This window comes from Oryza brachyantha, chromosome 6 (assembly GCF_000231095.2).
Source record: "Oryza brachyantha chromosome 6, ObraRS2, whole genome shotgun sequence".
Classification (NCBI taxonomy): domain Eukaryota; kingdom Viridiplantae; phylum Streptophyta; class Magnoliopsida; order Poales; family Poaceae; genus Oryza; species Oryza brachyantha.
Window position 1 is genome coordinate 238,434 of NC_023168.2, and position 27,893 is coordinate 266,326.

Consider the following 27,893-nt stretch of genomic DNA (forward strand, 5'->3'; position numbering starts at 1 on the left):
ATGCAGCCATTACACGAAGAGGATCTGAATCACAGCCATATTTGCCCGGTTCTTTCCTGCAATATTTCTAATTTATGTAATAGCTATTTAATGAATAAATAATAAAATTAATTATAACCAAAAACATAATTTATAAAAGTGAGATGTATTTACTTAAAAAGTATATACAAAGAAAATATGAGAAAAGGCTGAGGTGGTCATCGTTTGATTTTTTAAGGAGAGAAACAAAATGTTATATTTATAAAAGAAATATTTTACAAACACTTTTAAATATGTGTTTTTAACGATCTAAAAGTAAAAGCTAAAAAAATAAAAAATAACGTAAAACACTCAAATGAACTTTAAATATAAAATTAAAAATTTAAATATTAGCTATTAAGTATAAGTAAGAGTGAAAAAAATGATGCTGTGAGCAAAGAATGTTGAATAGTCGCATATTGGTTGTGGATGGGCAGAGAATCTAAGATAATAAGTGGGGGAGCCCCTCACCTCAATGGCTAGCTTTTGAGGTGGAAAAAGCCCTTTACGATCCTACAATTGGTATCAGAGTATGTAGTTTAACATTTCTGGTCTGGTGGACATAGTGTGTGAAGGCCTGATGGATCCGTAAGGTGCCTGCGGGGATGGAGGATCTGTATACCTGATGGACCGTGGGATGGTGGTAGCCCGGATACGGACACCAATGTGTGAAAGGAGGGAGATTGTTGAATAGTCCCACGTTGATTGTGGAGAGACAAAAGATCTAGGATAATAAGTCGGGTAGCCCCTCACCTCAATGGTTAGCTTTTGAGATGGAAAAAGCCCTCTTACGATCTCACAAAGAACACATACATAGCGCGGCATTCGACATAATATCTAATTTATGTTAGGCCTATTGAAATAATCTTCTTCTCAACTTCTACTCTTACAAATTCCATGCACACGCTCCCCAAACCATGTATTATCTAGTAAAAGATATCCATAGAATTTTGTTTCAAATCATATATTTACTTTTGTATTAAATTTAATGTCTACAGCAAATTATTAGTGAGATGGAAATCCAGAATAAAATAAAATGAAATATTATGGACCGTTGGTTCGAATTTGGACGGTTCAGATCTGCGCAAGCTGGATGTTTGGATTCGTCGGGAGGCCAAGGCCAGTAAACCCTAGGCGGCCATCCCCGATGCCGTCGAGCTGCTGCTTCGCCTCGCCGCCGGCCGCCATCCGCATCCTACGCCGCCGCATGGCCTCCGCGCCTCCTCGCGCCTTCCAGCTCCGCCTCAACCCGCTCACCGGCGACTCCGAATGGCTCGTCGTCGACGACGAGGACCCCACACCGCCGCCGAGGCACCTTCTCTCCACCACCTCCTACCTCGACATGCTCAACGACACCGCCCGGAACCGCGCATACCGCCGCGCCATCGACGCCGCCGTCACCGACCCTTTCTCGCGCGTCCTCGACATCGGGTGGGTCACATTACCGGTTTCGAATAGCCTTTCCCACGTTCTGATGACCGCCAAAATTCTGCAATGGGCTACTACTTTTGTTGGAACTGGGTTTGTAAACCAAAGAATTGAGTGGTTTATTCTACAAATACCGTGTGGGAACCCTAAATTACATGGCCTGATGCAGCTTGGGTGTTCATGGTGTCGGGGACTGGGACTACGATTGATTTCTGTTGTTAATTGAGGAGCAACATTTGGTTTATAGTGTGATACTGTGATGTATGCTTGACCTAACATAGATACTACCTCCGTTTCAAAATATAGAGATTTATGCCCTTTTTTGAAGTGTTCAAGTTTGAAACGAGTAATGACTATGATTGGTTGAGATGAATAGGTAGGTGGGTAAGTAGTTGTATTTTGAGTTCTGGAATAAATTTTAATCCTAGAAGTAGCTATATTTTGAGACGGAGGGAGCACCTAGAATTGTAGGCACAATTCGACTTCCAGTTGAATGCTGTTCTTTTGGGTTCACTTTTCTTGAATTTCTGAATTATTCTTATTATTAGGTAATACAACCTCATCTGACAAGTCAGGGGTGCTGCATAGGGCACTGAAGACATGCTATGCTCATTGTTATCCTTAATCTAGGTTTTGTAAGGTCATGCTATAAAGCAAATGTTACTTTAAGCCTTTTATGTGCAAGCGTCTCATCACCTTTCTTATACTGTCCTGGTTCCTGCTTGATTTGTACTAGCAAAATATTGAACGGATCCTTATGCTTATGTCTATAATGATTGCAGAGCTGGGACTGGGTTGCTATCCATGATGGCCGCACGAGCTTTGGCAGCTGCTGGAGGTGAAACTAGAGGAAGCGTTTCAGCATGTGAATCCTACCTTCCAATGGGAAAGTTGATGCGAAAGGTACTGAGAGCAAATGGGATGGAAAATAGGGTTAAAGTCTTTCACAAGCGTTCAGATGAGCTCAAAGTTGGAGATGACATGGATTCACCAGCTGATATATTGGTAAGCTCTTGTTTTAGACCAACCAATGCTATTGATCATAAGACACTGCTCATATAAATCGTATTTGGAACTGGAAAACCAATCTACTGATCTCACTTATGGCAATGTAACAAATATTTGTATCAGGCAACTGCTGTAGATCTATTGGTTGTTTTGTTATTTGGACTACTGCCAAGTCATTGTGACCTACTTTCCCTTTTATTCATTCTAGGATATAAGAGGATTTAATCATTTTCCTGCCATTTTGTATTTGGTGTAACTAATACTTGTTTTAACGGAACAGATATATTCTGCAGGTGAGTGAAATTCTTGATTCTGAGCTGTTGGGTGAGGGTCTGATACCTACTTTACAGCAAGCACATGACATGTTATTGACAACAAATCCAAAGATAGTTCCTTATCGAGCCACTACATATGGGCAGGTCAGTGCCCAGTGCCTTTTTAACGTGGTTGTCGGTCATCCCAATTATAAAAATGTTAGATAAATTTATAATCCCTATGTTTCAATTTACTTGTCGTTGTCGTTCTAGCAAATCACACACTAAACTAGGAGCTATGGTAAATTATGTTGTTAACCTGATTAATTGCAACCTAATCATCTTTCCCAAAGCAAGCATTAAAATTCCTTTCAAGGAGTACTAGTACTAGTACGGTTGCATTGATGAAGATTAGGATGGGGAAGACATATATGAAATTGCTTTGGAATGTGAGAATAACAAGTATTTTGACAAAAATGTTGAATGGTAGAATGACAAGTAAATTGAAACGGAGGAGTACTGAATATGTTGGTTAGATAAATTTATACTGAATTTGTTGATTTCCTTGATGTCCTAGCTAGTCGAAAGTACATTCTTGTGGAAGCTACATGATTTGCACAACAATGAAGCAAACGCTGCGGATGGTGTATGGCTTACTCCTGGAGGGATGGAAAGGATTGTGTCTGTGAAGCTACAGAAACATGCAATGCAATGTGATGCACTGGAAGATGAGATACGATTGGTATGGACTTTAACTTTAATTTTGCAAAATCTGGTAGATAAATATTGTCCCTAGTCCTAATTTCTCTTGATGTAGCTGTCAGAACCCTTCAAAGTTTTTGAATTTGACTTTTGGAAACGGCCAGATAGTCATCGTGAGACCAATATCAAGATACGGACAACACAAGATGGACATGTTCATGCTATTATTTCATGGTAGTGCAGCCTTTTGAAGAATCTCTAGTCTTCTGAAATTTATCTGAATAAATGCATTTATCTCTGAATGCAGGTGGGTACTTCAATTGGATTCTGCTGGGTCAATCTTCTACTCAACTGCTCCTAGATGGGCGAGACAATCAAGTACTGAGGATGTACAGCATGGTTGGTTAACTTGTTACGGTTTTGTCCACCTTTTCTTTGCATATTTCAGTATCATTTCCTAATATTTATGTGCTTGCAGAGTTGATATGCGCATGCCACTTCCTGATAATAGTACAGTCATTCTAGAGTCTAGACTTCTACCAAAAAGCCATAGAAAATCATTTATTGGCTGCATGCATATGTACAGTGTATATCATCCAAGGAAGACACATACGCGTACACAGATCCAGTCATAGAAGATCATCAGAGTGAATAACCCCAATTGCTGCTAACTTAATTACTGTGGTTACTTGTAAAGATTTGAAACACTCAGTCAGATTATATGCTATTGATGTGGGCCTTTTGATGCTCGCCTTAATTCTGATACTGAAACTATTCAAAACCATAGAATTTGTTCATACTTCATACTACTTTCTGCTTTCATAGACATGAAGGATTGGTGTGATCACTGGAAGCACTGTGTATGGTTTACACAAGGAAAGGGGATTCCTGCTACAGAAGACCAAGTTCTTTCACTACGAGCTAGACATAACCAAACTAGCATCTCCTATCAGCTGAACATTGACGATGAAGCATGTGATAGAGGTTTCCAAGGTGACCATCTAACGTTGTTGCCAGAACGGATTGCACTTTATGGTGATAAAGATTGGAGATCAGCTCTGATAAATACCATTAGAAATGCTGTGAGTTTCACCACTTCATTTGCCTATAAATATCATGATATTTACGTGTATTTTGTAACTGCCGTAGAATCCAAACATCTGCCTACTCAATTCAAGTTTCTAATTGATAACCTCTGTTGGTCCCTTCATGCAAAAGCATTTTGTTTGACTTTATCAGTAGCTCTGAGATGATTATGCTTTTGTTCTTAAATTTGATGATTTTTTAGTGGGAATACATGATTAATTCCATATTTTATGCTATATATAACAACTTGAGCTTATTGATGTTTAATTTTGTCTTGCCAGTTGACTGTGAAATGTTCCCCAACCTGTGTTGTGGCTGATGACAGCCTGTTCTTAGCTCTCTTAATTTCTTCAATCTCACCCACTTCAAAAGTCATCGCGATGTATCCTGGTCTACGGGACAAGGGTGCAACCTATCTTCGAGCTGTTGCAGATGCAAATAATATTTCCATAGACAAGATTCAAGTGATTGGTAAAAGAGCCTCGTCTCTTTCTGCTGATGACCTGAAACATAAAAAGGTAAATGATGTAAATTGTGTTAGTGGGTGATTTTTATGTTCTTTGTTCTTGTTTAGATTCAGAGATTCATGCTGTTGTGTTTTATGAATGCCTCTTGGTACTAATTATTTTTTTCATCTCCATAGGTTAATTTATTAGTGGGGGAACCATTTTATTATGGAAGTGAAGGAATGCTTCCGTGGCAAAATCTACGTTTCTGGTTCGTAAGATACTGACTCATAACCTTTGTCATTATCTCGGGAAATCAATCTGTCCATTTATGAAACTGAGTGTGTATTATTTTATTTTAATCAGTCTGTCCTAGTGAGAAATGGTTGTAGTTTATTGTTTAATGGTGTAGGTATGATGATTTCTGATTGGATATATTTTTTAATTAGCGCCGCCTTAGTCTTTTGTGTGATGACTGGTGAGCTTGGACATTTTGAAATGTACATATCAATATTTTGATTCATTTTTGTGCTTAAAACCATTCACTGTGCCAAAACATGATTCTTTAGAGTTGTACTTTTATTTTGGCATATTTCTGTACAAGGGAAAAGGTACCCCAAATTTGACAAGATGAAGCCATTGTTGGTTGACCTTTCTACACTCTGCTATTGCATGCTGCTTTTGAAAGCTTTCCTAATTGCCAAGTCGGCAATCTTTGATATTTTCTGACTAAGCCACTAAGGCGGCCTGTAGTATGCCCATCACAGATTCACAGTAGGGCATGGAAATATTGACCACTTGATCCAATACATATTATTTGGTTAAGGAATAGAGTAAACTTTAAATTGGTGCTACACCACCTTACCCCTCAAACCACATGCTTAGTAGAAAAGGAGGAATGAGATCATCCTACCAAAATCATGGGATGATGCTATAATAGATCAACTCATGCTGGAAGTACACCTCTAAGACCATGCATGATGTGGAAGTACACCTCTAAGACCTGTTTGGTTATATTTGCATATGAAGTATAAACCTTGGGAATCATTTGCAACAACCAGCTTGATCCTTTACGTAAAGCTGGAGTATGGGTTATTAGTATTACTGGCACATACCAAACTAGACTGGAGTGATATGCCTGGTTTCCTTGTTTCTGTTGCATTTATCAAGCACCACACATCCATATTGTGTTAAGATTCATCAAATGCGGGGAGGGCAGCTAAAACAGAAACATTTTTTATTTGAAATTACCTTTTATGTATTTTCTATTGTATTTCCAAGTAAAGACTTAAACATATTCCTGATGTTTAACTCTAGGAATGTGAGAACTCTACTTGACTCGATGTTATCTGAGGATGCATTCATCATGCCATGTAAAGGAATACTAAGACTATGTGCAATGTCACTTCCGGTCAGATCTTCATGTGCTCACATTTCTGTAATGTTCCCTCAACATTATTTTCTTTTATTGGAAAGAAATTTTAGTTTTCATTTTCGTGAATTAAAGTACCGCAGGACTTATGGAGGAGCCGATGCAACCTTAAAGATGTAGAGGGCTTTGATCATTCAGTTGTCAATGAGACTTTAGGAGCCTGCGGTGACTTGCCTGATGACCAGCAAGGTCCTTGTCTGCCTTATTATGTATGGCAGTGTGGTTATAGCAAGGTAAAATCAAACTGTGTGCACAGATACAAATTTCATTTCGAAGGGATTAATAACCCATTCAGCTCTTACAGAAATTAAGTGAAGTGTACTCTCTGATGGATTTCAACTTCTCTGAGCCAATCCATTCCTGTTTTGGGAAAACAAAGGTATCTTTTCTCTTTCTTGTTGAATGGATGCCATCATTGGGGTTGAATCTTCTACACTGTAAATTTGTGAAGAAAACAGTACTATTGTGTCCATGCAATTTTTTCTGAGAAATAGTCTGCAGGCTATCTTTTGTGGGTACGGGTGATAAGGTGGTTCTGTTCTGCTTATGGGAAAACGTTCTTTTCGACCTGTAGAAAGTGGTATGGCTAAGAGGTGTATAAGAAACCTAGGTTGGAGCATGGGTGGATATATGTTACTTACGAGTAATTCTTCTATACTGGTATATCGGTTTAGTGGATTTATTTCCACCTCTCATAAGCTCTACAAATCATAGGTGTAAATCTGGACAAGTTTTCTCAGAGAAACATGCATTGCGGTCTAAAGTTGTGTGCATATAATCAATTTTCTTACTGTCTGTCTACGGCCTTGCAGATTGAGTTCTCGCATGATGGAACATGCCATGGCTTTGCAGTTTGGATTGATTGGGTTCTTGATGAGAAAAAATCCGTCGTGTTAACCACTGGACCAGGTAAATACATATATTACTGATTTTCTGTGATGCTGCTGATTAGCTTGGGACAGATGAATTGATGAGAGGATTTATGGTGTTGGTGTTGAGCTCAGATAACCGATACTGGAAACAAGGAGTGCAGCTGTTTAGCAAACCTGTAGAGGTAAATCCAGGCAAGTCTGCGATGCATGTGGAGGCGTCCTTCGATCCTTCCACTGGTGAGCTTACGTTCAGCACTTCATCAGCATCAATATGCAGTTGATGCTACGCCCATCTACTTTGTGTAACGTGCCCCTATGCAACATGTACAAAAGTATGCTCGCGATCGGGATAATTGTTTGTTGTTTTTATTCCGCAGATAGATAGTATTCGGCGCAGTGATCGTTTGTGCGTACGCAGCACAAAACGTGACACTACTGACTTTCTCGTTGATGCCGATCATATCGTTCGTGGTGTACTGCCTTTACGAGGATCCAACCAACCTGAACATTTACAGGCCTACCTTACGCCCATCTACAGCCTAGCAGATCGTGATGCCTTGTGCCAGCCCATTAACACATCTAACCTGCGGCCTAATAACAGCCCACTGCCATCTGGCGAACATGGTCCCAATAACTCTGTCCTTTTGATGTTATTTTGACTAAACTTTCGTCTCACCCAAGCCCCCCAAAAGGCTAATATTTATGGGTTTTCATGCCTAAGGTATTAATCATGATATTTGGCCAAAGGCTCAAACTCATGCGTCAATCTGCAATACGTAAATACATAAATAGGCCAAAAGGCATACCCCGGACCCCTATGTTACTGGGTCGAAAGCTATTACTCAATTTTTTTTTTGGGCTGAAAACTAACATTCATGACTTTTGGACCGAAGTAATACTCATGTACTTTTAATCTCAAACCTTAATACTCACCTGTTTTTTGGCTGAAGCCTAAATTCCACGGATTTTTGTCCCAACATGAACACAAAATTATAGGCCTAAGACTCATAAGTCACACATTTTCCCCAAAATTAATACTCATGAAATTTCAGGCCCTAAGGTTAATACGAACATGTTTTTGGGCCAAAGCTGAATATTCGTGTCTTTCTGGGCCCAAAGTTAATATCTGAGTGTTTATCGGAGAAAGACTAGCATTCATGCTTTTCTAAGACCGAGAATAATAATTATATACTTTTAGTTGAAAGTTATGTGTAATGGGCCGAAGGCTATAATATTCGTGCATTTCTAGCCCCTATGGTTAATTACCACAAAATTTAGGCTAGAAGATTAATATTCTGAGCCTGAGTTTAGAAATTTTGGGCCAAAGGCTAATGTTCATGTATTTTTGGTCGAGGTAAACTTATGAATTTGGGGCCGAAGGCTAATGTTCATGTATTTTTGGCTTCAAGGTAAACTTATGAAATTTGGGCTGAAGGCTAATAATTATTCATTTTTGCCAAATGTTAATGCTTATGAAATCTTGACCCAGAGGCCACTTCTAATTTGTTTTTTGTGCTAAGAATAAATATTACATCTTCTGCCCAAGGTTAAGATTAATAAATAGTTGTGCCAATGATTAATAGTCATAAAATTTTGGTTGAAGGCATACATCTTTTTGAGCCGAAGGGTAAACGTTTTGGGGCTTTTAGCCCAAAGGCTAACATTCATGCATTTTGAGGCCCAAGATTTATAATCATGATATTTTGGAACAAAAGACAAATACTCGTATTTGTTGGGACGATGGGCTAAAATCCATGCATTTTTCTGCCCAAAGGGTATAACCGCGATTTTTTTGGACAGAAGGTTGATATACATGAGTTTTGAGGTCAAGGCTAATAATCTTGAAATCAAAGTGAAATACTCAATTCATTTTGGGCCCAAATTTAATGCTCATGAATTATTTAGCCAAAGCCTAATACTCGAGTATTTTTTGGTAAGAGTAAAATTCATGTTTTTTAGGGGTCAGGGTTTGATACTCATAAAATTTTGTGCCAATATTCATGTGTTTTGGTGAACAAGGTTAATGTTCAGGGAATTTGGACAAAAGGATACTGCTCATTTGTTTTCAGGGGTTTAAGGTTAATACTCATGTATTTAGAGAAAATGCTAAGACTAATGTATATCTGGGCCCATGCCAGCTAACATTCATGTATTTTTGGCCCAATAGTAATAATCACGAAATCTTAGATTGAAAACTTGATATTCATGCGTTTTTGGCATATGACTCATCAAATTTTGGGCCAGAGACTTATTCATGCATTTTAGGCATTTTTTATGAAATTTTGGAGCAAAGACTCGTTCCTTTTGGGCCAAAGGGTAGTACTCCTACAATTCATTATTGGGCCAGTCTAATATAATTGGTCCGAATGCTAATGCTCGTTCATTATCTGAGTGTCTAAAGATAATCATCAAATAGGCTGTCTTAAACCGTTCCTCAACCATTTCACAAACCCAGGAAAGTAATCTTGGGTATGGAGTACAAAGTTTCAAAAAATTACTCCGTTCCAAATGGGCCTAAACAGTATGCACAGCAGCGCAGGTTTGATATTCGCAAGTAAATAGCGCGCACTGGTTTTCTAGTACAGATGCACAATGTTACCAGGCAATGGAAGAATGGATGACAGGGTATATACACTATCTGGACTTATCAGCCACACGGCATTATTATTTCAGATCGTCCAGGTTTTTAAATAAATGAACAAATGCTCTAAAGGGGTAAAAGAAAGTAGCAAACTCATCTATCTTACACTAAGGCATCTCGAATCAACGCGCAGTGATCTATCTGTACAACGGCATCCACATGCTTCTTTCATGTAAAAAAAAGAAAAGAAAAGAAAAGGGACGCCGCTCCTTTGCTTCCTCTCTAGACATCATAGATATTAAATACAGAATGACCGGAAAAACAAAACATATGGCCATAGGATTGATTACAGTATGGACGCACCTCATGTTTTTACCCTTTTGTTCAGGTATCAGAGCTCTACCTCGTGAAGATCCTCGCCCAAGCCATTATTATTATTGAGTTGTAGGGATGAGTTGCTACTGGAACGGCTGTGAGAATGCTTCTGTCCAGGTATCAAAGGAGACTGCATCATGGTCCGTTGTCCATCCGGCGATCTCGAAACAGCATTACTGCTCAGCTGCTCTGAATATGCTCCACTCCATGATGCTGCTCGTGACCTTGAGAACGAGCTGCCATTCCCACTGCCGGATGGGGTCATGATGTTGTCCATGCTCGGATACCGCTGAATGCTTGATTGCACTGGCACTGATGGTACTGATGGTGGTGGCGAGGCCGAGGATTCCCTCATAACTGCCAAGGAAGACGATTGATCCTGCTGGACGTTGACTGTTGGGTCAGGGATCTGCTCTGACCCGACAGTAGCTGGACTTGGCACAAAGAATGTAGCACCAGAAAGTGGATTCATGGATGGAGTGGCTGGTTTACTATATGATGGTCCAGCAGCATTTGCACCACCCTTGTTAAATGTGTCAACGTATCTACATGAGGAAGGAAATGGTAAGCCACTTGGTATTTATAGCAAATAGCAGCAATAACTAAACAAATTACCTTGATCTGACACCCATCCGTCCACGTGCTGAGAATTGGTTCTGGCTAGGTGGCATCGGTGGCATCCCCAAACTAGGCTCCGAAGGATTCAAAGGCCTTGCTTCTGAAATCCCATTAGCAGTATAACTTATATTGCCTGGGCCATTCATATTCTGATCTGGAACACTGTTCTGGAATGAGGCTTTTGTTGGAGGTGGGGGTAGGGGAGGCTCCTCAGCAGGTATGTCAGCACCTTCTTCCACCCACCGCTTCAGCTTCTCGTCATAGTAGAACTTGTTTTGTTCCCCCAGCTTCGCCTGAAGGACATGAAAAAAAAATAGTTGTCTTACATAAATCAAAGGTGCTTGTGACATGAAGAGGTTCCAAACTGGGATCAGATGGATTTAATGTGTTAGCAAGCACCTGGTGATGAGATCTTGAAACAAGCCCCATTGTCTTCTGCAGCAACCATCCGAAACGTGAACTGCCTGAACTTGATGAGCTTTGTGCATTACCTGATGCTGCACCCTGTGAGAGTTCCAATTTCAGCAAAGAGAACTCAAACGCATCAAGAAAACATTCTAGTCTAAGAAGCACCTGGTTGGAGTTTCTGCCAAAGTCTGGTTCAGAGACACTTCTGTTATGTGTGACTTTCTTGCCAGGGCCACTATTTCCTGACATTTCACTCATAGATTGCTCCGAAACAGAAGACATCAAAGGAGACATAGCCATCGCTGGCTGACTATTCACAAAATTTGTAGCTGCAGGAACTGAATAGGAATCTCTTTCTGTTGAGGAGCCCTGTGGCATTGGTGGCAATGATGAAGGCTGCGTACCCATCATGCGGGACAAAGATTTATCAAGTGATGTGAAAATCTTTCCAACAAGCTTTGCAGGGGCTAGATTTGTGCCATATCCACCCTGAATAATAGTGAGTTGATCATCAGCCAACATGAAAGAAACAGTGATGAGAATCAACAAGCAACAGACTACAATAATTCAAACCTGCTGGTGAGTGCGTATCCGCTCCTCTAGGGATGAAAACAACTGCTTCCATGCCTCTAATTCAGGTGCACGGCCAGATGCTTTCAGCACCTTCAAGCATGCTTGACAATACCTTAAGAAGGTATTTAAAGTCAACATGTGTAACTAAGAAACCAGGAAGGAAACAATGAAATAGTAGCTCGGCATTTTTACCTTAGTGAATCAGAAACCTTCCCAACCTCCACAAGCATGTATGCATATATAAGCTTGTATGGTTGAAATGGCAAGAGGATGTACTGAGAATTACCAAGAACTTTTGCATATTCATACACCTCTGTTCTCTGTTAGTTGCATTGTGAGGACATTTGTTTAGAAACAACAAATGATAAAGTGAAACCACTAAAAAAAATTTCCAAATAAGAAATGGTCCAAAGAGAGCTAAAGAGGACTCGAAAGCTTTTGACTAGAGTAAGTCGTAACACTGAAGTATATTACTTTGCTAATCTATAGATTATCTAAATCTAAATGATCTACATTATGAAATAGGGTTCTTTATTTTATAGAATTACTCCTCGTTAGGTTGCATATATTAGTCCTCCAATCTTAACTAGGCTCTAATTCATAGTTTTTTCGTTTTTATTCCTTTTTCTACAGATTCTAGAGTTCACACATGTCACAATAAATCTTATATGCATGCTCAACATCTGAATTATATACATAATGATTTATGTCTGAGACATTATTGGAGCTCGTAGCATAATGTATATCCCCACAATAATATCCTACACATGCATCTGATGTATGTCCAAATCAGCATGCAGCTATAGGTTATATTCACAAAAAACATAAACATAGAATAAATGGCACAGGTATAAAGACCTGGATAGCTTCAGGGCTGGCAAATGTACGAGGACATCTCAAATGGTCTGCACCAATTAGACAAATTCTTGAATTTTCTGAATACGGCTCAATATTTAGTTCTGCAGCTAAATAGCATGAATGAGCAGCTGCAACCTGCATAAAAATATGTAAGGTATTCGACGAAACCATGTACATAAATCATACTCAACATGTCAGATTCAAACCTCATTTTTCTCTTTCCAGAGGCAATCGCCAAGGTGGGTAATTACAAGATCGTCACCTTTTGTCCTGTTCGCAGTTATAATAGCCAAATTCTCTTGCCAATCATCCAACATGCCCCTAGGATTCACAGACTGTAAACAAAAATGCTAACTTAGATTCAACCTCATTGGCCAAACAAGATAAAAGAAGGCTCAAACCCAAGTATGGCAGGAGTGAAGAGTTTCTGCAGTGTATGGAGATCATGGAACGACAAATAACAGCGATCAAATAATATAACTATGACTGATTATATACAAACGTGAACTGAGAGAACTATAGGGCATAAACAACAACATAGGATTATTATACATCACTATATAGAACATACTGGCTCCTTCATTATAACATATAACAATGGACGAAATGTGTTCTATTGCTTCGCACCAAATAATCAATTCAGGTAGGAGTCATGAATTTAGAGATTCCATCTAAATGTTTGATCAATATATCATTCTATTATCATGAGTACTGGAGAACGTGGTAATGAAGTCATGTTTACCTCTACCGACTGTTGGGGTATATGCAATTTACCATAGTTGCTGTCGACAGGGTTTTCAACATTGAAAACATCTGCAGGTTGTCCAGCAATAAGAAGGCACAACGTCCTTAAAGGTGATCCAGATACAAAATGGTGGTAAGCCATTTTCTTCACAGTATCCACATAAAACTGCACCACCAGTGAACAAAACAATAAACAATTTATCCAGGGAGAAAGAAAATTATGCATGCCATGCAGCCGACCCAATGGATGCAAACTTATATTAATTTAGCAGACCTTATCACCAAGTTGTAAAGCAAGGATTAATGCGGGTCCCCAAAGCTGACCTTCCTGTGCACACTGAAGAGCCTCTTTCCTTCTACCAGAAACCAGGAGACTTTGAACCTCCTTAGCAGTAGCCTGCAATAAAATGGTTGCCATACCCAGGTTAGTATATCCCCCCTGAAGCTGGTGCTATGAGAGAAGCACGAATTACCTGAATCTGGTAATCTGAGGGAATATTTTTCATGCAATGAATAATGGCTCCGTACTCTCCCTTATGAGCATCACTGCTCTTACAAGATGAGAAAAGTTTTGTCACGGCCATCTCTGGGCCATCTATACCCTGTTACCAAGAATTCAAAAGAAACTCTGTGTTCCTTTCAAAAAAGAACAGAAATGAATTCAATAAAAGATAAAGTATCTAGCATTATGTGGCAACGCTGACTCAAGAAAAAGAAAGCAATCTCAAGGAAGAATATATCTTTGCATTTCATAGGTTCAATTTAACATGCATACCACTAATTCAGTGTTGTTGACACATGCCAAAGTCCTGTATGGACAGGCTATTCCCTTGAGAAAAATAAATGACAAGGAGATATTTTTAACTCTGCGTCATGAATTATACAGAGTATTCAAATCATTCCAATTGGAACATAAAACTAAACAGAGTGTACTAATTTGGGATCCTCGACAAAGCCCAAGGTTGAAACATCCACACCCTATTTACTGAAGACAAGGCTGAAACATCCACACCCTCTTAGACCGAATTTGGAGCCTAATCCATGGTGGCATCCCAGACCAATCAATCCCAAGTCCAGCATTTCAGCTGGGCTTTGGGCTCTTAAAATATAAAGGTTAGATTATATAAATATATTAGAGAAAGAGAAAAACAACTACCTCCTGCGATGGATCAGACCCAAAGGGTGAACGGAGCTTTCCATAGTGTTGGCACAATATTTTAAGCAATGAAATAAGCAACTTCTGATCATCCCCTCCCTGGAACTCCCTGATAGAGGAATCATAGCCTGTGATAATCTCATCAAGCCACTTGTTGACATCCTTCGCTGCAGCACTTCCACCAACAAGTGGACCAGGAATAGGTTGACGGCATAGCGCATGGAAGTAACCAAGTGCACTGCCATTAGGGATGCTAGGATGAACAACTTTAGCAGAAATGATCTCGGACACATCAAGAATTGACACCACGCCAGATGAATTTCCCTTAAATTGCAGCAATAAAAGTTTTTAGTCATGATGACAATGCAAAGAAAAGTATTACAAACAGAATGCAAATAAATGTTCTCATGGTACCTGATTTCCACTATCGAAGTTTGTGGACATTGAGCTAGTCTCTCTCACAACTACAAGCTTCCCCCCAAATCCAAATGTGACCAAAGCATGTGGCGGGCGTCCAGCTGATGACCTCTGCTCATGAGGGGAGTGACCAAATTGTTCAAGTGAGGAATTGGAACTGATGAACTGCTGCTGAGCAAAATTTATGGAGTTCCCAGTGCTCGAGTAGTTGTTTGGAAAATGCATGAATCCATCAGAATCAGCATGTGTTTGTGCATGGGTCATGTTTGATGTTGGAACAGAGCCTTGTGGCTTAGCAACACTGTTGAAACTGCTGTAAGGGCTTGGTACCTGTCCGTATGCCGCATGGCTAGCTTGATTATCTGTAGAAGGTCCAAATTCCTTTTGGCCAATCTGGTCTGTAGAATATTCATATCCCTTGTAACCCGACTGATGACCCGAATAAGGCTCAAACCCCTTATAATTCTGGCTGTTTGTAGATGGTTTAAACCCTTGGTGAATAGCCGGTTGGACTGTGGAAGACTCAGAGCCCTTGTACCCACTATGATAACCGGTGGAAGTACATTGATGACTTGTATATGGTTCAAAACCCTTGTAAGAACTCTGATGACTAGTGGAAGATCCGAATCCCTTGTGACTTGCTTGGAGGTCATCACTACCAGTATATTGACTTGTAGAATGCGCATATGTGTTGATATTGGTATAATGATTATTAGAAGATTCCAGTGGCTCAACATTAGCCTGCTGCCCAACCTGATTATCAGCATGCTGGTTGGAACCATAAAAGCTGCCTGCCAAGTTGTTATAACCCAATGAAACATGCTGCGGTTGTCCCTGATGGCTATAATCATCTGCATAAGAATCACTGGTTTGTACTAATCCACCTAAAGCTGCTGCAGTAGTTGTAGTCTGCACGCCAACTTGCTGATATGACTCCAGCGAGTGCCACTGCTGAGTAGTGGTATCAAAGTACCATCCTGGGTATTCAGCGTAGAACACCATATTTGATGGATATTCGGTAGCTCCTGTATTGCTCTCATTCAGGCCCCAGCTGGTGCTTCCCTCCTCTGCGATGGTCTCCAAGCCTGCCTGTGAAGAGTTCTGCAAGTAAGAAATGCCAAACTGCTGCTGCTGCTGCTGAACACTATCAACGCCAAAAGTGCCAAGATTGTCAGCATTACTCTGTGCGGTGTAAGTATCGACCTGATACCACTGTTGCGTTGCTTCATCGTACTTCCAGCCAGGGTAGAGGCTCTCTAAATACTTGGGATCGGTGGGCGTGGAATCTACAGCAGCGGCAGAGGTGGAATCTGCGTGTAGGTTGGTGTTGTGATCCGTAAACTCGGTGGCAGTAGCGGCCCATCCGGAGTGTGAATTGGCGACGTTACCCACTCCACTGGAGAAGCTGTGCTCCATGGATCCAATGGTAGCTACAACCGAAGGCTGCGTGGCCTGATCAGTATTACCTCCAAAAAACGCATCTTCGGTGGCAGCAGGCATGAATTCCCCAAAAGGATCATCCCCGGTGGTGTTGGCGAAGGCGGTCCACTGAACCTGCTTGACGGCAGTGTGGACACCCTTGGCGGAGCCGCCCTCTACCTTGGGTGGCAGCGCAACCTCCAGCTCAGCCTCAGGGAGACGGAGTTGAGGGGCGGGAGCATTCGGAGGATGATGGGGCGGCGGTCCGGCGTGAGCCTCAGGGGGAGGGGGCGCGACGTCGGGTTCCGGTTGAGAAGAAGGGGCGGCAGTATGAGCGTCGTCATCATCGACGAGCTTGTCGAAGAAATCGGCGTCGGCGTCGTCGGAATCGGAGGCCATGGCCATCGTGTTAGGGTTTGAGCCGGTGGTGGAGGAGGGGAGGAGAGGGGGATTAGGGTTTGGTCCGGTGGGGGATTGGATTTCGATCTCGATTTCGTTTCGTGTGCGTGAGCGTGAACGCGGCGGAGAAGAGAAGAGACGCGGTGGAGGGCGACGACGACGACGCGTGCTCCTCCTCCTCTACTACTCCAATACGGACTAGTACAGTAGTGTTATTTGTTTCTCCTTTCTTCTTTTTTTTTTTCCCTGGCTAAATTTCAGGTTATAACATGTTTTCTAAATTTATGCTTGTGTACATATAAATTGATTTATAGATTAATATAGAAAATCCAAATTATTTTTATAACTTGCATTTTTCTTCTGTAAACATGCATTTTCTTAATTACCACTCACCTTTTGTGCTTATTTTACCATTAACTTTTGTTGTCCCCACAAGATACTATTTTTTGGGGGGCTAAATGTATGAAAAGAGCTTATGTTATAGATCAGGCCAAATTGTATCTATAGTGAACGATAGAGATATTCAGTTGATGTTCAGGATAAGTCTATGTAGGTGATTTTTGAGATACTTGAGACTAACCCGGCAAAAAGAGATACTTGAGACTAAATGATGGTATAATTTTCTGGTTTTTAATGATATAAATGAATAAATTAACCATTAGAAAATAGATGTTTACAAGTTGGATATCTTTTATATAGAAAACTTTTACACGAGATACATTGTTTGAGATGGTGCAAAACAAGAGGAAACGAAAGAGTCCATATTGGTGTGGTGGAGGCTGGTAGTTTCGCACCCATCGGCTTCACGCACTACGAACACATATAGTGCTGCATCGATCATGCATACTCTACTTGACTTGAGTAAACAAAACCCCAACTGGTTACACATTTTGCAGGTCTATTAATTAATTAAATTAATTTGTCATCAACAAGTCATAATATCATCCAGATTTGGTCTAACCCTTTCTTTAATTCTGATGTAGCACTACTCTACTCTATATATCTTCTTCTGTCCTCACAACTATGCTTACGTTTGATACAATTAATACCACTTCTGTACTACAGACAGATACAGCTATAGAAAAGAAAAAGGAAAAAAAAGCTGCTTGTAATTACATACATCTAAAAGACATTATCTAAAACCAATCCATACAAACTAAAAAGAGGGAGAGAAAGAATGGAAAAAAAAACAAAGAGAGGGTTGTTAATTAGGATAAGAGAGGCTTCTCAACATCGCCACCATCCAAACGGCCTTCTTCATTGCTCTTCGCCCACAAGACTACGTAGAGCCCACAGAACATGAGCGCCATCCCTGCCAAGCTGTCAGTTTGCAGTGCACCCACAGGATTAGTATCTTTCAGATTCATATGTGTACTCTGCATATCATAATGACAGTTGTATTATTATTGTTGTTACAGTCAAATGTATCATGGAGGAGTTTTTTCTCTTCTCTTGGGCAAAATCCAGAAACACGTGATTCCAGTAGATATGCATGCTTAATTTAGTATACTTAATGGCTTTCTTGATCATGTTAGGTATATATGTATCTGTGTAACAGACTATCTGACACAGGATAATTAAGCTTGTGGTGTTAGTAGTACACATGAGGTTTAAGTAGGCCAATGCAGACTGCAGTAGATCAGATCATCAGAGCATGATGAACACAAGTTGGCAGTAACATGGCCTTGGGCATAATTTCTTGTCTATTTGGGCAGGTTAGTTATTTCTTCTGTGTCTCAAGAATTGTTTTGAGATAAATAATTATACCTTCCGAAGCTGACGATTTGGCCGAAGAGGAGAGCAGAGCAGACAGTCTGCACGGGGCCAAAGATGGAGACGAGGAGAGGCCCTCTCTTGCCGATGCACCATGTCTGGAACACCACGCATCCCCCAACCACCCCTCCTCCCTTTGCATCATAAGAAATCACGCAGGCAGCTTAGGTTAAAATTAATCACCATCACAGCATCAGCATGTGATCCCAAATGCCACTGAATCAGCAGCTAGCTAAAGCTATAGCCATCATAGGAGATGTGTTGTTACCATCAGGACGATGACTGAGATGATGGCGAGATCGATCCTCGGCGAGCCGACGTCGATCTTGCCCTCCACGGTGAGCTGCAGGATCGCGGTGAAGACGGCGCCCATCATGGATGTTACGCTGCACATCGTCAATGGTGCAGGGAAGCTCGCCAATGTCGCAGCCTGAATGCCATATATATGTTGTCGCAAGTCAGACCAAAGCTTTACCATCAATAATCTAGCTCGAATGGATCACTTCTTGTATGCAAAGATCAATGAGTGAATTAGATTAGATTACCTGGAGCACCGTGTAGAGCGAGAGAACGACTACAGCCAGGAGAAGGTAGGAGCAGCCCAGGATCCAGTCGTAGTAAGTGCCATCAGCAGCTGCTGGTTCAGGTTCAGAGATAGCTGTGAGTTGTGGAGATGAGGAAGAAATGGGGCTCTGCAGGAAGCTCATGGCCATTGCTCCCACTAAGCACACCAATGTCCCCAATATCTTGGCTCTTGTGTACTTGCATGCCTTGTCAAACTTCTCCAACCTTCAGGCAGCGCAAGCAATCATCTTTGTTAGTGTAAATCTATCTTATCTTAGATAGGTAGGTTACGTTGCAGCTTGATCAATACATACTCCGTTCAGATAAGCAGCTAGCCGCGATACCTGAAACAAGCTGCAACGACGAAGATGAGCCCGGGGCTCAAGTTTGGCATGGCTGAAGCGATGGCTGGTGTTGTCTTCTTTATTCCCAGAAGCATCAGTTCTTGAAACAGTGTTGTTCTGAAGGTTCGGTATTGCATTTCTTTTAGTGTGCGTGTGACAAATAATATCTAAAATAAGTTGTTCGTAATTAAATGTGTATGTTTTTTTCCATTACAAACAAAAAAAAATGTATTTCCAATGCCATGGTCCTTCGGGAGGTATGCCGAGCCTAAACACTAAGCAACAGTGCAACACATCATCAGGTCTCCAGTAATAACCAACACATCGCATCGGTCCAACAGAAGAACTAGTGATGTATGCATGCTGATCTGGTTGGTGTGGAAGGAGAGGAACGCCAGAATTTTCAACCATATCAGCAAGGAGGAAATGGCGCCTCACAGGGGTGTTGCGTTGCATCCTGTAACTGCCGCGCGGGGGTGGAGGGGCTTGCCTCCCCACCTCATGGCAGCTTCTGTAAATTCCCCTCTTAATGAAATTTGGTTGGCCTTTTCTTTCGGCCAACCCGGCAAAATGTATGCATGCTGATGAAGTGATGATGCGTGCACTCAACGACTTATTCCTGAAAGACCACCATTCCCTCGCTACCTAGCTTATGCCTCTTCGGTGCATTATACTATCATTAGAATTAATCTGAGTCATTTATTAAAAATAATTATTTAATACTTTGTTAATTGAGTAGTAGTATTTTGTAATTTACATATTTTTTTATCAATTAAAAAACTTTATTACGTGCGGGAGGTTGGATTCCAGTCGTTTCTGCATCATTGCCCGCGACGACATTCGCTTCAGCATCTCGTGGTGGTGATTCGCATCCGCCGAAATATATTAGTTTATTTAGGATCACAATGAAAAGAATGATATCATCATTTTAAATTTCTCACAATATGGTTTGTAATATAATTTAATTATAGTTATTCGATAAAAATATATCAACGATATCGATTAAATTATACTGCTGTATAATGCACCGGAGAGGAACCATATATGCGCTCATTGGAGTCGCAGAGCAAATGTAGTCAGGGTTCTCGTTACCGCGGTAACCGGCCGTCCCGGGGAGGCTCGGTACGGTATGTACCGCGGTTTTGAGTTTAAATTTGAGGAGAATTTAACTTTTTTGAGGAAATTTAATGGAAAAAATATATGTTGTATAGGTTGATATATAATATAGTTTTGTCAAAGAAATTCATGAAAAAGGTGTATTTTCGGCACAATTAAAAATCATAACCAAAAATTTCGGAGAAAAAATAAAAAATAGTCTATTGCAAATAATATTTCGTAAGAAGATGGTTAATAATATCTTATTGTTGAGTCATTATTAATTTACACTAGACACATGCAGTACATAATGTTGAAATACAAATATACAATGATGGATATAGGAAAAATATGCATGGAGGAAAATTATATATGCATGTTAGTACATACTAATAATAATGGGTAGTATGTATATTTATGACACAATAATTAAAATGAAGTTGTTGTTACTCGTTAAAATAAATTTGTGACGCAATGTCAAAAATTTAGAAAATGTCATGTTAAAATTTTCTTGTTTTCTATAACAATATCCTAAATGTAACAAATATAGTCACAAAATATTTTTCTTATTTTTCTGTATTTTTTCAGATTTTTTAAAGTTTTTTTTACATTTGACATCTCACGAATTTTCTTGGTTTTAAATATTCTTCTCGCCGCGGTTTTCGCAGCCGAAACCGCGCGGTTTTGCACGGTTTTCGGAGAATTGTTTCTGCACGCATTAGTCACGGTTACCGAATTTACCGGCAAGGTTTGAATTCAAATTTTTGATTTTCAAATTCATCGTGTTTTTTGCGATATCCACGGTTACCGCGGCACGGGAGGGATTTTCGATAAGGTGAACCCTGAATGTAGTTGCCATTTCGAGGGTTTCAGTTAAGGAGAAGGGTAACGGTTGCCGGTGCAGATCAATCGTTTTCGCCAAATATTTATAGATAAACGGTGTATATTTTGCAAAAAAAAATTATAGAAAAGCTGTTTTAAAAATCATATTAATATATTTTATATTTTTAATAATTAATAACTAATTAATCATATACTAATCTATTATTATGTTTTTCGTGACGGGTAAGTTAACTTACAACGACCTTAGTAGCTGGTTGAAATAATAAATAATTATCATTAGTTAATAATATATCTTACCCTCCAAGAGCTATGAGCAGCAACTGCGCCAAGAGAGTGCGAGAAATCTTGGAAGGCCATTTCTTCCTGACAGGCACGGCCAAGTTAACAGAAATGCATGCGTCATCAACAATCAGTGGCCGGATCTCTGTAATTAACTAAGAGAGATCTAAATTAAGCTTAAAAGCTAGTGCTGGCAGTGCACAGTACCTCTCGAGGGCGAGGGCGAAGGGGAGGAAGAAGAGAGAGGAGGCGACGGCGGCGATGAGGATGATGGCGAGCGGGTTGGCTCCGAGGGCGAGGACGTGGTGGACGAACACCACGTATCCGGCGAGGATGCACTGCGCCACCAGCAGGCCGCCCACCATCACCGCCGCCTCCATCTTCTCTTCCTCCACCGCGCCCTCCTGCACCTGCACTTGCACCACCTTGTAATTAATCCTATGTACGTAGGAGTAATGCAATCTTCTGCTGCTGCTGCTGTGTTAACCAATGAATGAACTTTAGGATCGATATGAAATCCATATCAATATTCCTTTCTTTGCGTGCAGTTTAATTAGTCTGCACGCAGCAGAGGTATAGCTTGAGCTAGAAAACAAAGCATACACATGCGGATATGGGCGCCTGGTGATGCCATCATATCATGTCTTTTAAAACGCCAGAGTTAATAAGCATGCATGCATGCATGAACTCAACCGAATACTATGAATTGAATGTGCAAGCCCTAACTGAAACTGAAAATCAACACGTACTCACCTTCTCGATTCTTCTTCTCTTGCTTCCTTGGAAATTAAGTTGGAAGCAGCTTGCTAGCTAGCTCAACTAGTATTTGTGTACATATACACCATGGTATGCATCGCTCGATCACGTACGTCCTTATTTATATCCTCTCTCTCCCTGATGCTCCTGCTCGAGGATCACTTGAGACATCGTCATGCGTACTTGTGCCAAACTCTAAAACAGGCTAAAAGCTGGGACATGTAAGCTTTAAAGTTGTTTTAGGTTCTTATCTTTTGACTTTTTATCTGAAAAAAACAAATATCATATTTTTATAAATAAAAAATAATTTATAAATAAAACATTTACATACATTTTCTTAACTATATTTCATTGGCTATAGTTAAGATTATAGTATAAATAGATGCATCCACTGCAAATGGAATTGATAAGTGTTTTACTATCACTATATAGACCATTTGTAAAACATCCTCTGAAACATGCTGTTTCTAATTCAGTAAGCTATCATACATGTCAATCGTACTGTTCCTGCACACACGGACACACGATGGACATCGCTTTCATGTTACTGTAGCATTATCACTGCTCAAGCAAGCTCTCTGCTTAAAAGAGTCAAAAGAGGTTAATGACTTTCAGGTAGCTTATAAATGAATGGTGAACTGATAGTGAATGAATGAATGCTTCCTGCACTGCACTTCACAACTTCCCCATGTTGCTTGCACTCCTTGGTTATCAGTTTATCACCACTCCAATCCAAACAATAGAATTTTATTCTTCAGGTAGATGATCTGTAGTTTGTTGGAGGACAAGCAGGCATCTTATCACTTGCTTTCCTTGCTTCCACGCAAAAGAAAAGAGTACACCACACATTGTTTCGTAAAGATTTTATCTTTGACAACTTTTACACGCATATGTGCTCCTGTGCAAAAGCTAAACCACACCTCTGCTCTAATTTCACAGTTTCATCCCAAATCCCCTCGGAAAAGCGCACAGGATAGATCAAGAAAAGAGAGATCAAACATGTCAGCAAGAACAACTAACTGGACTTTATTTATATTGCACTTGTCCAGTTACACAAACGGCTCAAGGAACACGATCTGATACAATCTACTGTTTGTTAGCATATGCACACAGCTATACATACACGCCCAAAATACATACAATCAAATCCTCGAAGGGGGAAAAGAAAAGCAAAGGCATGAATGCCAGGATACAACATACCCCCCACTACGTGGCAGGTTCATAGATGTGTTAAATTGGAAAGAAAGCCAAAAGAAAGAAAGAAAGAATCACTGCCGCACAAACTATCTGGCCATTTACATGATGAGCAAGACTAGCCTAATGGTTAGAGCATTACTAAAGTTATATACAAGGTGACAGCACAACATGCTGCTTTCACAATGTGTATTACAGAGTCACTCAAAATCGCCAATGGGTGCTGACAGCAGGGCTTGCTTGTTACCCCCAATGGATGCTCAAAGCAGTGTTCTCTCATTTGCTTGTTACCCTACAATACAAACGGATTCATAGCTTGTTGAAGTGATTATGCATGTATTCATGTATGGAACCATACAATGAAAATAATGACTATAATTACATGAAGGGTAGATGAAGTTTGTGAGTTGATCCCAGATCTCCTAAAGTCTCATGCTTCACTTGGTCACCACTAGAGCCATGTGATGCGAGTACCTTCCTCTGCAACAATAAGGGGCTTCCATTGCTGAGACTCCAAGCATGAGTATAGAATCAGAATATCATGCAGGGTAATATATGCTTCACGTGAAACATAGTCAGAAACTCAGAATACTAGCAAACATGGTGCTATTTAGGTCATGCAACAACAAAACTGTGAAAAGCTTGCAAATAATATGTGTCAAGGTGCAGAAAAACACAGAAAGGGATGCCAGAGGCTGCATCAATGTCTACTTATCTAATATGTTGAAACAAATGAAGCAGTACTAATAGATTTCACCAGACTCACTGAATTGAATCAGAGTTAATAGAACAGCAATCAGGTAATGGTATGGTAACTGGAGTAATGTTCTCTTTGGTGCCAGACAGCCATGTATTATCAAGTTGAAATAACGAAAACACATTCAGGGGGTGATTGGGGAAAGCCAAACGGTATATTTGCAAATGAAAAATAATTTGTGAATAAAAATTTTATATAAGTATTCATAGTGATCTAAAAGCCAAGGCTAGAAAATAAACTTCGGTAAAAAAAACCCCAAAATCAACTCGAAAGGTTGAAAATTCAAATTTTGGCTTATAAGCATAAGTATAAGCGAAAAGATAGGGGTGTTAGAAGACAAAAGAAACGGAAGGAAAAGAAGCCGGTACTTACATGTGCTTCAAAGTGTGGGCTTGCCAGGTTTATTGACAAATTTTTCATCAGCAACAGCACCTGGAGATCAACTCAAAAGAAAACAGCTTTCATTATCATTGCAGATGATTAAACACAATTGTGTACTGGCATAACAAACACTAAATACGTTTTCACAGAACAAACTGATTTAGACCTTAAAAATGCATGAAACAAGGAGGAAAGAAACATAAAATACTCGCAAAATAACCCATGCAGACCAGAGAAGCGAATAGTGGAAGTGCATGTACTGCATTAGCTAAGAGTAAAGGGCAATGATCAAAATAAATAAAAGTTTAGTGGTCTCAGAAAGTGTCATACTGGAGACATTATGCCAAACCTAGCTGATCCATTCTTATTATGTTAAAATTGTTTAAGCCACGCGCAGTATAACTGGTATCCACCACTAACAATGGACAAAATGAAATGCACTAACAATAAATTCTTGTATTACCACCTTTCTGACTTATCTGACAGTCATTGAAAGATGAGAACCAACATATCATACAAGAGCACACTTCATTTTCAAGTAACGGATGGAATGCCAGTAATAGTAGCAGTTGACATGACAATTTCTATTAAAACTGAAGTTAAAACTTCATTTAAGATGTGAACAGAATCAAGAACAGTTTTCATGCAATCACTAAAGAACTATACTGACATAAATAGCACCATTGCAGGATAGTCTCCATGTACAAAGTAACACCATAGCAAAATAAACACATTACTCATCTCAAAAGGAAGCTTAGAGAAGGACATACTGTTTCAACATCAATGGGGTTCATCTCTCTCAACCTCTGCAGATGCCCACTTGTCTCTGGATCAAATACACTTCCCAGGAAGTTGTATACTTGAGCAAAGTCTGGCAAGGCTACACATTTTGATGCAAAGTACAGAAAGAAGTCAGAATATAAATGAAGAAAAGGGGCATGTAGAGTACACATAAAGTGATTTAATATTAATACCACCAACAAAAGGAGGACAGGAAGATAAAAGGCCAAGGATTCATTTTTCACTTTTGTGGTAAGGTCATAACAGCATTCTCCTAGTCAAATATCAGAGTACTATGTTACAGCTTGAGAATATGAAGGATAAAACGAACATAACCAGATGTGCAAGCTAGAAAAGAGACAATCTCCAAACAGAACAATTGACACCAAGAACTCTAAAACTCTAAATGGGACTCTGGAGTAATTGAACTTCTATAAAGGCTACCTTTCAGGAAAAATCATCACAAACGAGACTCAAGTCTCAAGCTCATTGGTTGCAGATACATATAGGTATCCTAATGCTCACAGTGGGAGCAGAGGCCAGAGGCAGTAATCTCATTTATAAAAAGGTACTCTAATGCATCTTGTAAAGGTGGCGTAGAATCTGATCCATTTGAACGAGTTATATTGTTCCTCACGACATAACATTGAAAGATCCAAACTTCCATTTCGGAGCGGAAACAGCTGAGCAGAGAAGCTCAGAGTAACACCCCCCCAATACAAATATATATATATATATATATATATATATATATATATATATATATATATATATATATATATATATAATAATCAGAATTTGCATCCTGAAGGAAGGCCAAGTCTGCCTCAACATGCATACACAATATATAAATCTCCTAAGTTGGACCATTTAGAATTTTGTGCGAGAAACTCTGAAGAGGAAGTGCGTGCAGTGAAACTATTGGCTTACCACGCAGTTTTGGAAGTCCAATCTCTTGCTCAATTGCCTCAGAAGTTGGCCAAGTTCCAGATTGGCTCTCTATGCTACTAGAACAATTATTTGCCACGCCTGAATATGTTGGATTTGTTACAAGCTAGACTCTTTTGGACAAATAATATTAAAAAGAAGGAAAGTACAACAATGGCAGAATTATATATACCCTGTGTATGTCTTGGACTGAAACTTTGGGCAAGACCACTGTCCCAGGAAGGAAACACATCATTAGCACAAAACTTTCTAACAACAGGAGATGCGTCCATAGGTATAAGACAACCTTGCTCCATTATAAGAGAAGCTTGTTGTGGTAAGACAACATGAGGGGCTGCAAGAACTCCAAGATTTACAATCAGATATCCGTGCTTGACAATATAAAAAAGGGGTGAAAAACACATGCTATTAACGTGGGGATGAAGAACTTGCCCTTTTTCGAGGCCTTATGTGGGTATGGATGTGCCGCCTTCCGCTTTGGCCGAGGTGGGGGTAAATGTTCGCCTGTCCCGTTCTTTTGAACCTTCAAAAAGTACTTCTGCGCATGGCTTCTGATCTGTTAAGAGAACTGTATTTTAGATCACGCACAGTCTGTCAGACACATTACTACTGTATTAGACAAAAAGAAACAATGTCCATTAAGCTATTGGAGTAATAAGCTGAGAGCGGGTGACAACCAAATGGAGAACCTATACGAAAACAGGATTGATGACATAAACTAGTATACCTGTATTACTGTCTTGGAGCCAACATATGCTTCGATCTTTTTCCAATCACGATCGAACCTGTTATAGCAAAAGTAAATTAAAAGAAAAAATGAGGCGTTTTGAGTTGTGACATGAGCTGATCTACAAGTGTAGAGAACCCTTAAAAAGGTAGAAATCATGAAGCCGAAATCGTAATGATAATGGGATGTTGAAGTAGGAATTAAGCAGCAAGTGAGGTAAGGATAGATTAGTATAGCGTGAACTAGATACTAGTAAGAAGCTAATAAGAATGAGCAAATTGGAGGATAGGTGAGGCAAAAAAAAAAAAAACCAGAGGAGATCCGATGGTGAAGCGGCAGGCAGAAGAAGCAGGGGGCTTACAGCTGCAGCGCCTCGAGGAACTTGTCGTGCTCGGGCTCGGTCCAACTCTCCCGCGACTTGGTGATGGTGTAGGGCTTCCTGACCCTCCTCCCCCCGTCGTCCTCCGGCGGCTGCCCGGCGGGGCCCGAGGACTCATCGAGAGGGGGCGGCGCGCTGCTCATGGCCGAGATCTCGCGTCGCCTTGGGTCGCTAGGGTTGGGTTGGGTGCTCTCCGGCCGCCGTTGGCCGCCTCTGCCTCTGCGGTGAGGAGGAGGAGGCGGAGGAGAGGAAGAAGAGAGTGGGAGCCAGCAGGCGGGC

General features: G+C 40.3%; 4 protein-coding genes across 8 annotated transcripts; 1 reads left to right on the plus strand and 3 right to left on the minus strand.

Moving 5' to 3' along the window:
* The first annotated feature begins 1,131 nt into the window (after window positions 1–1,131).
* Window positions 1,132–7,918, plus strand: LOC102713829 (protein arginine N-methyltransferase 7). 4 transcript variants are annotated; one of them, XM_015838345.2, is made up of 15 exons: window positions 1,132–1,449; window positions 2,229–2,451; window positions 2,748–2,873; window positions 3,286–3,450; window positions 3,526–3,644; window positions 3,718–3,809; window positions 4,236–4,492; window positions 4,778–5,014; window positions 5,140–5,213; window positions 6,260–6,353; window positions 6,458–6,607; window positions 6,679–6,753; window positions 7,187–7,283; window positions 7,379–7,483; window positions 7,624–7,918. In XM_015838345.2, exons 1-15 carry the CDS (start codon window positions 1,166–1,168, stop codon window positions 7,629–7,631), a joined length of 2,106 nt encoding a protein of 701 aa, XP_015693831.2. In that variant the 5' UTR covers window positions 1,132–1,165; the 3' UTR covers window positions 7,632–7,918. The 4 variants fall into 4 exon arrangements, with proteins under 4 accessions (XP_015693831.2, XP_040380997.1, XP_015693833.2 ...); XM_040525063.1 differs by having other exon boundaries at window positions 7,379–7,911; XM_015838347.2 differs by lacking the exons at window positions 6,679–6,753; window positions 7,187–7,283; window positions 7,379–7,483; window positions 7,624–7,918 and having other exon boundaries at window positions 6,260–6,380; window positions 6,450–6,595.
* A 1,939-nt stretch (window positions 7,919–9,857) lies between these two features.
* On the minus strand, window positions 9,858–16,957 carry LOC102714103 (protein transport protein SEC16B homolog). The gene is made up of 13 exons (XM_006656484.2): window positions 14,974–16,957; window positions 14,560–14,883; window positions 13,877–14,005; window positions 13,678–13,800; window positions 13,402–13,569; window positions 12,866–12,994; window positions 12,660–12,794; window positions 11,994–12,121; window positions 11,802–11,913; window positions 11,394–11,717; window positions 11,220–11,324; window positions 10,818–11,113; window positions 9,858–10,747 (listed from the first exon to the last, which is right to left on the minus strand). The coding sequence occupies exons 1-13, from the start codon at window positions 16,798–16,800 to the stop codon at window positions 10,219–10,221; spliced, it is 4,329 nt and encodes a 1,442-aa protein (XP_006656547.1). The 5' UTR covers window positions 16,801–16,957; the 3' UTR covers window positions 9,858–10,218.
* Window positions 16,958–17,533: 576 nt separating this feature from the next.
* Window positions 17,534–22,527, minus strand: LOC102720711 (WAT1-related protein At5g47470). The gene is made up of 8 exons (XM_006655620.2): window positions 22,446–22,527; window positions 21,900–22,102; window positions 21,711–21,776; window positions 19,476–19,592; window positions 19,113–19,356; window positions 18,836–18,997; window positions 18,562–18,701; window positions 17,534–18,114 (listed from the first exon to the last, which is right to left on the minus strand). The coding sequence occupies exons 2-8, from the start codon at window positions 22,070–22,072 to the stop codon at window positions 18,003–18,005; spliced, it is 1,014 nt and encodes a 337-aa protein (XP_006655683.1). The 5' UTR covers window positions 22,073–22,102; window positions 22,446–22,527; the 3' UTR covers window positions 17,534–18,002.
* Window positions 22,528–23,448: 921 nt separating this feature from the next.
* On the minus strand, window positions 23,449–27,843 carry LOC102720992 (protein REVEILLE 6-like). Of its 2 annotated transcripts, none has more exons than XR_001550426.1 (9): window positions 27,597–27,843; window positions 27,236–27,293; window positions 26,941–27,064; window positions 26,681–26,842; window positions 26,491–26,589; window positions 25,551–25,660; window positions 24,772–24,831; window positions 24,025–24,147; window positions 23,449–23,934 (listed from the first exon to the last, which is right to left on the minus strand). XR_001550426.1 is itself a non-coding variant. In XM_006655621.2 (9 exons), the coding sequence occupies exons 1-9, from the start codon at window positions 27,755–27,757 to the stop codon at window positions 23,919–23,921; spliced, it is 888 nt and encodes a 295-aa protein (XP_006655684.1). In that variant the 5' UTR covers window positions 27,758–27,843; the 3' UTR covers window positions 23,449–23,918. The 2 variants fall into 2 exon arrangements, 1 of the variants encoding a protein (XP_006655684.1); XM_006655621.2 differs by having other exon boundaries at window positions 24,025–24,122.
* Between the last annotated feature and the right edge of the window lie 50 nt (window positions 27,844–27,893).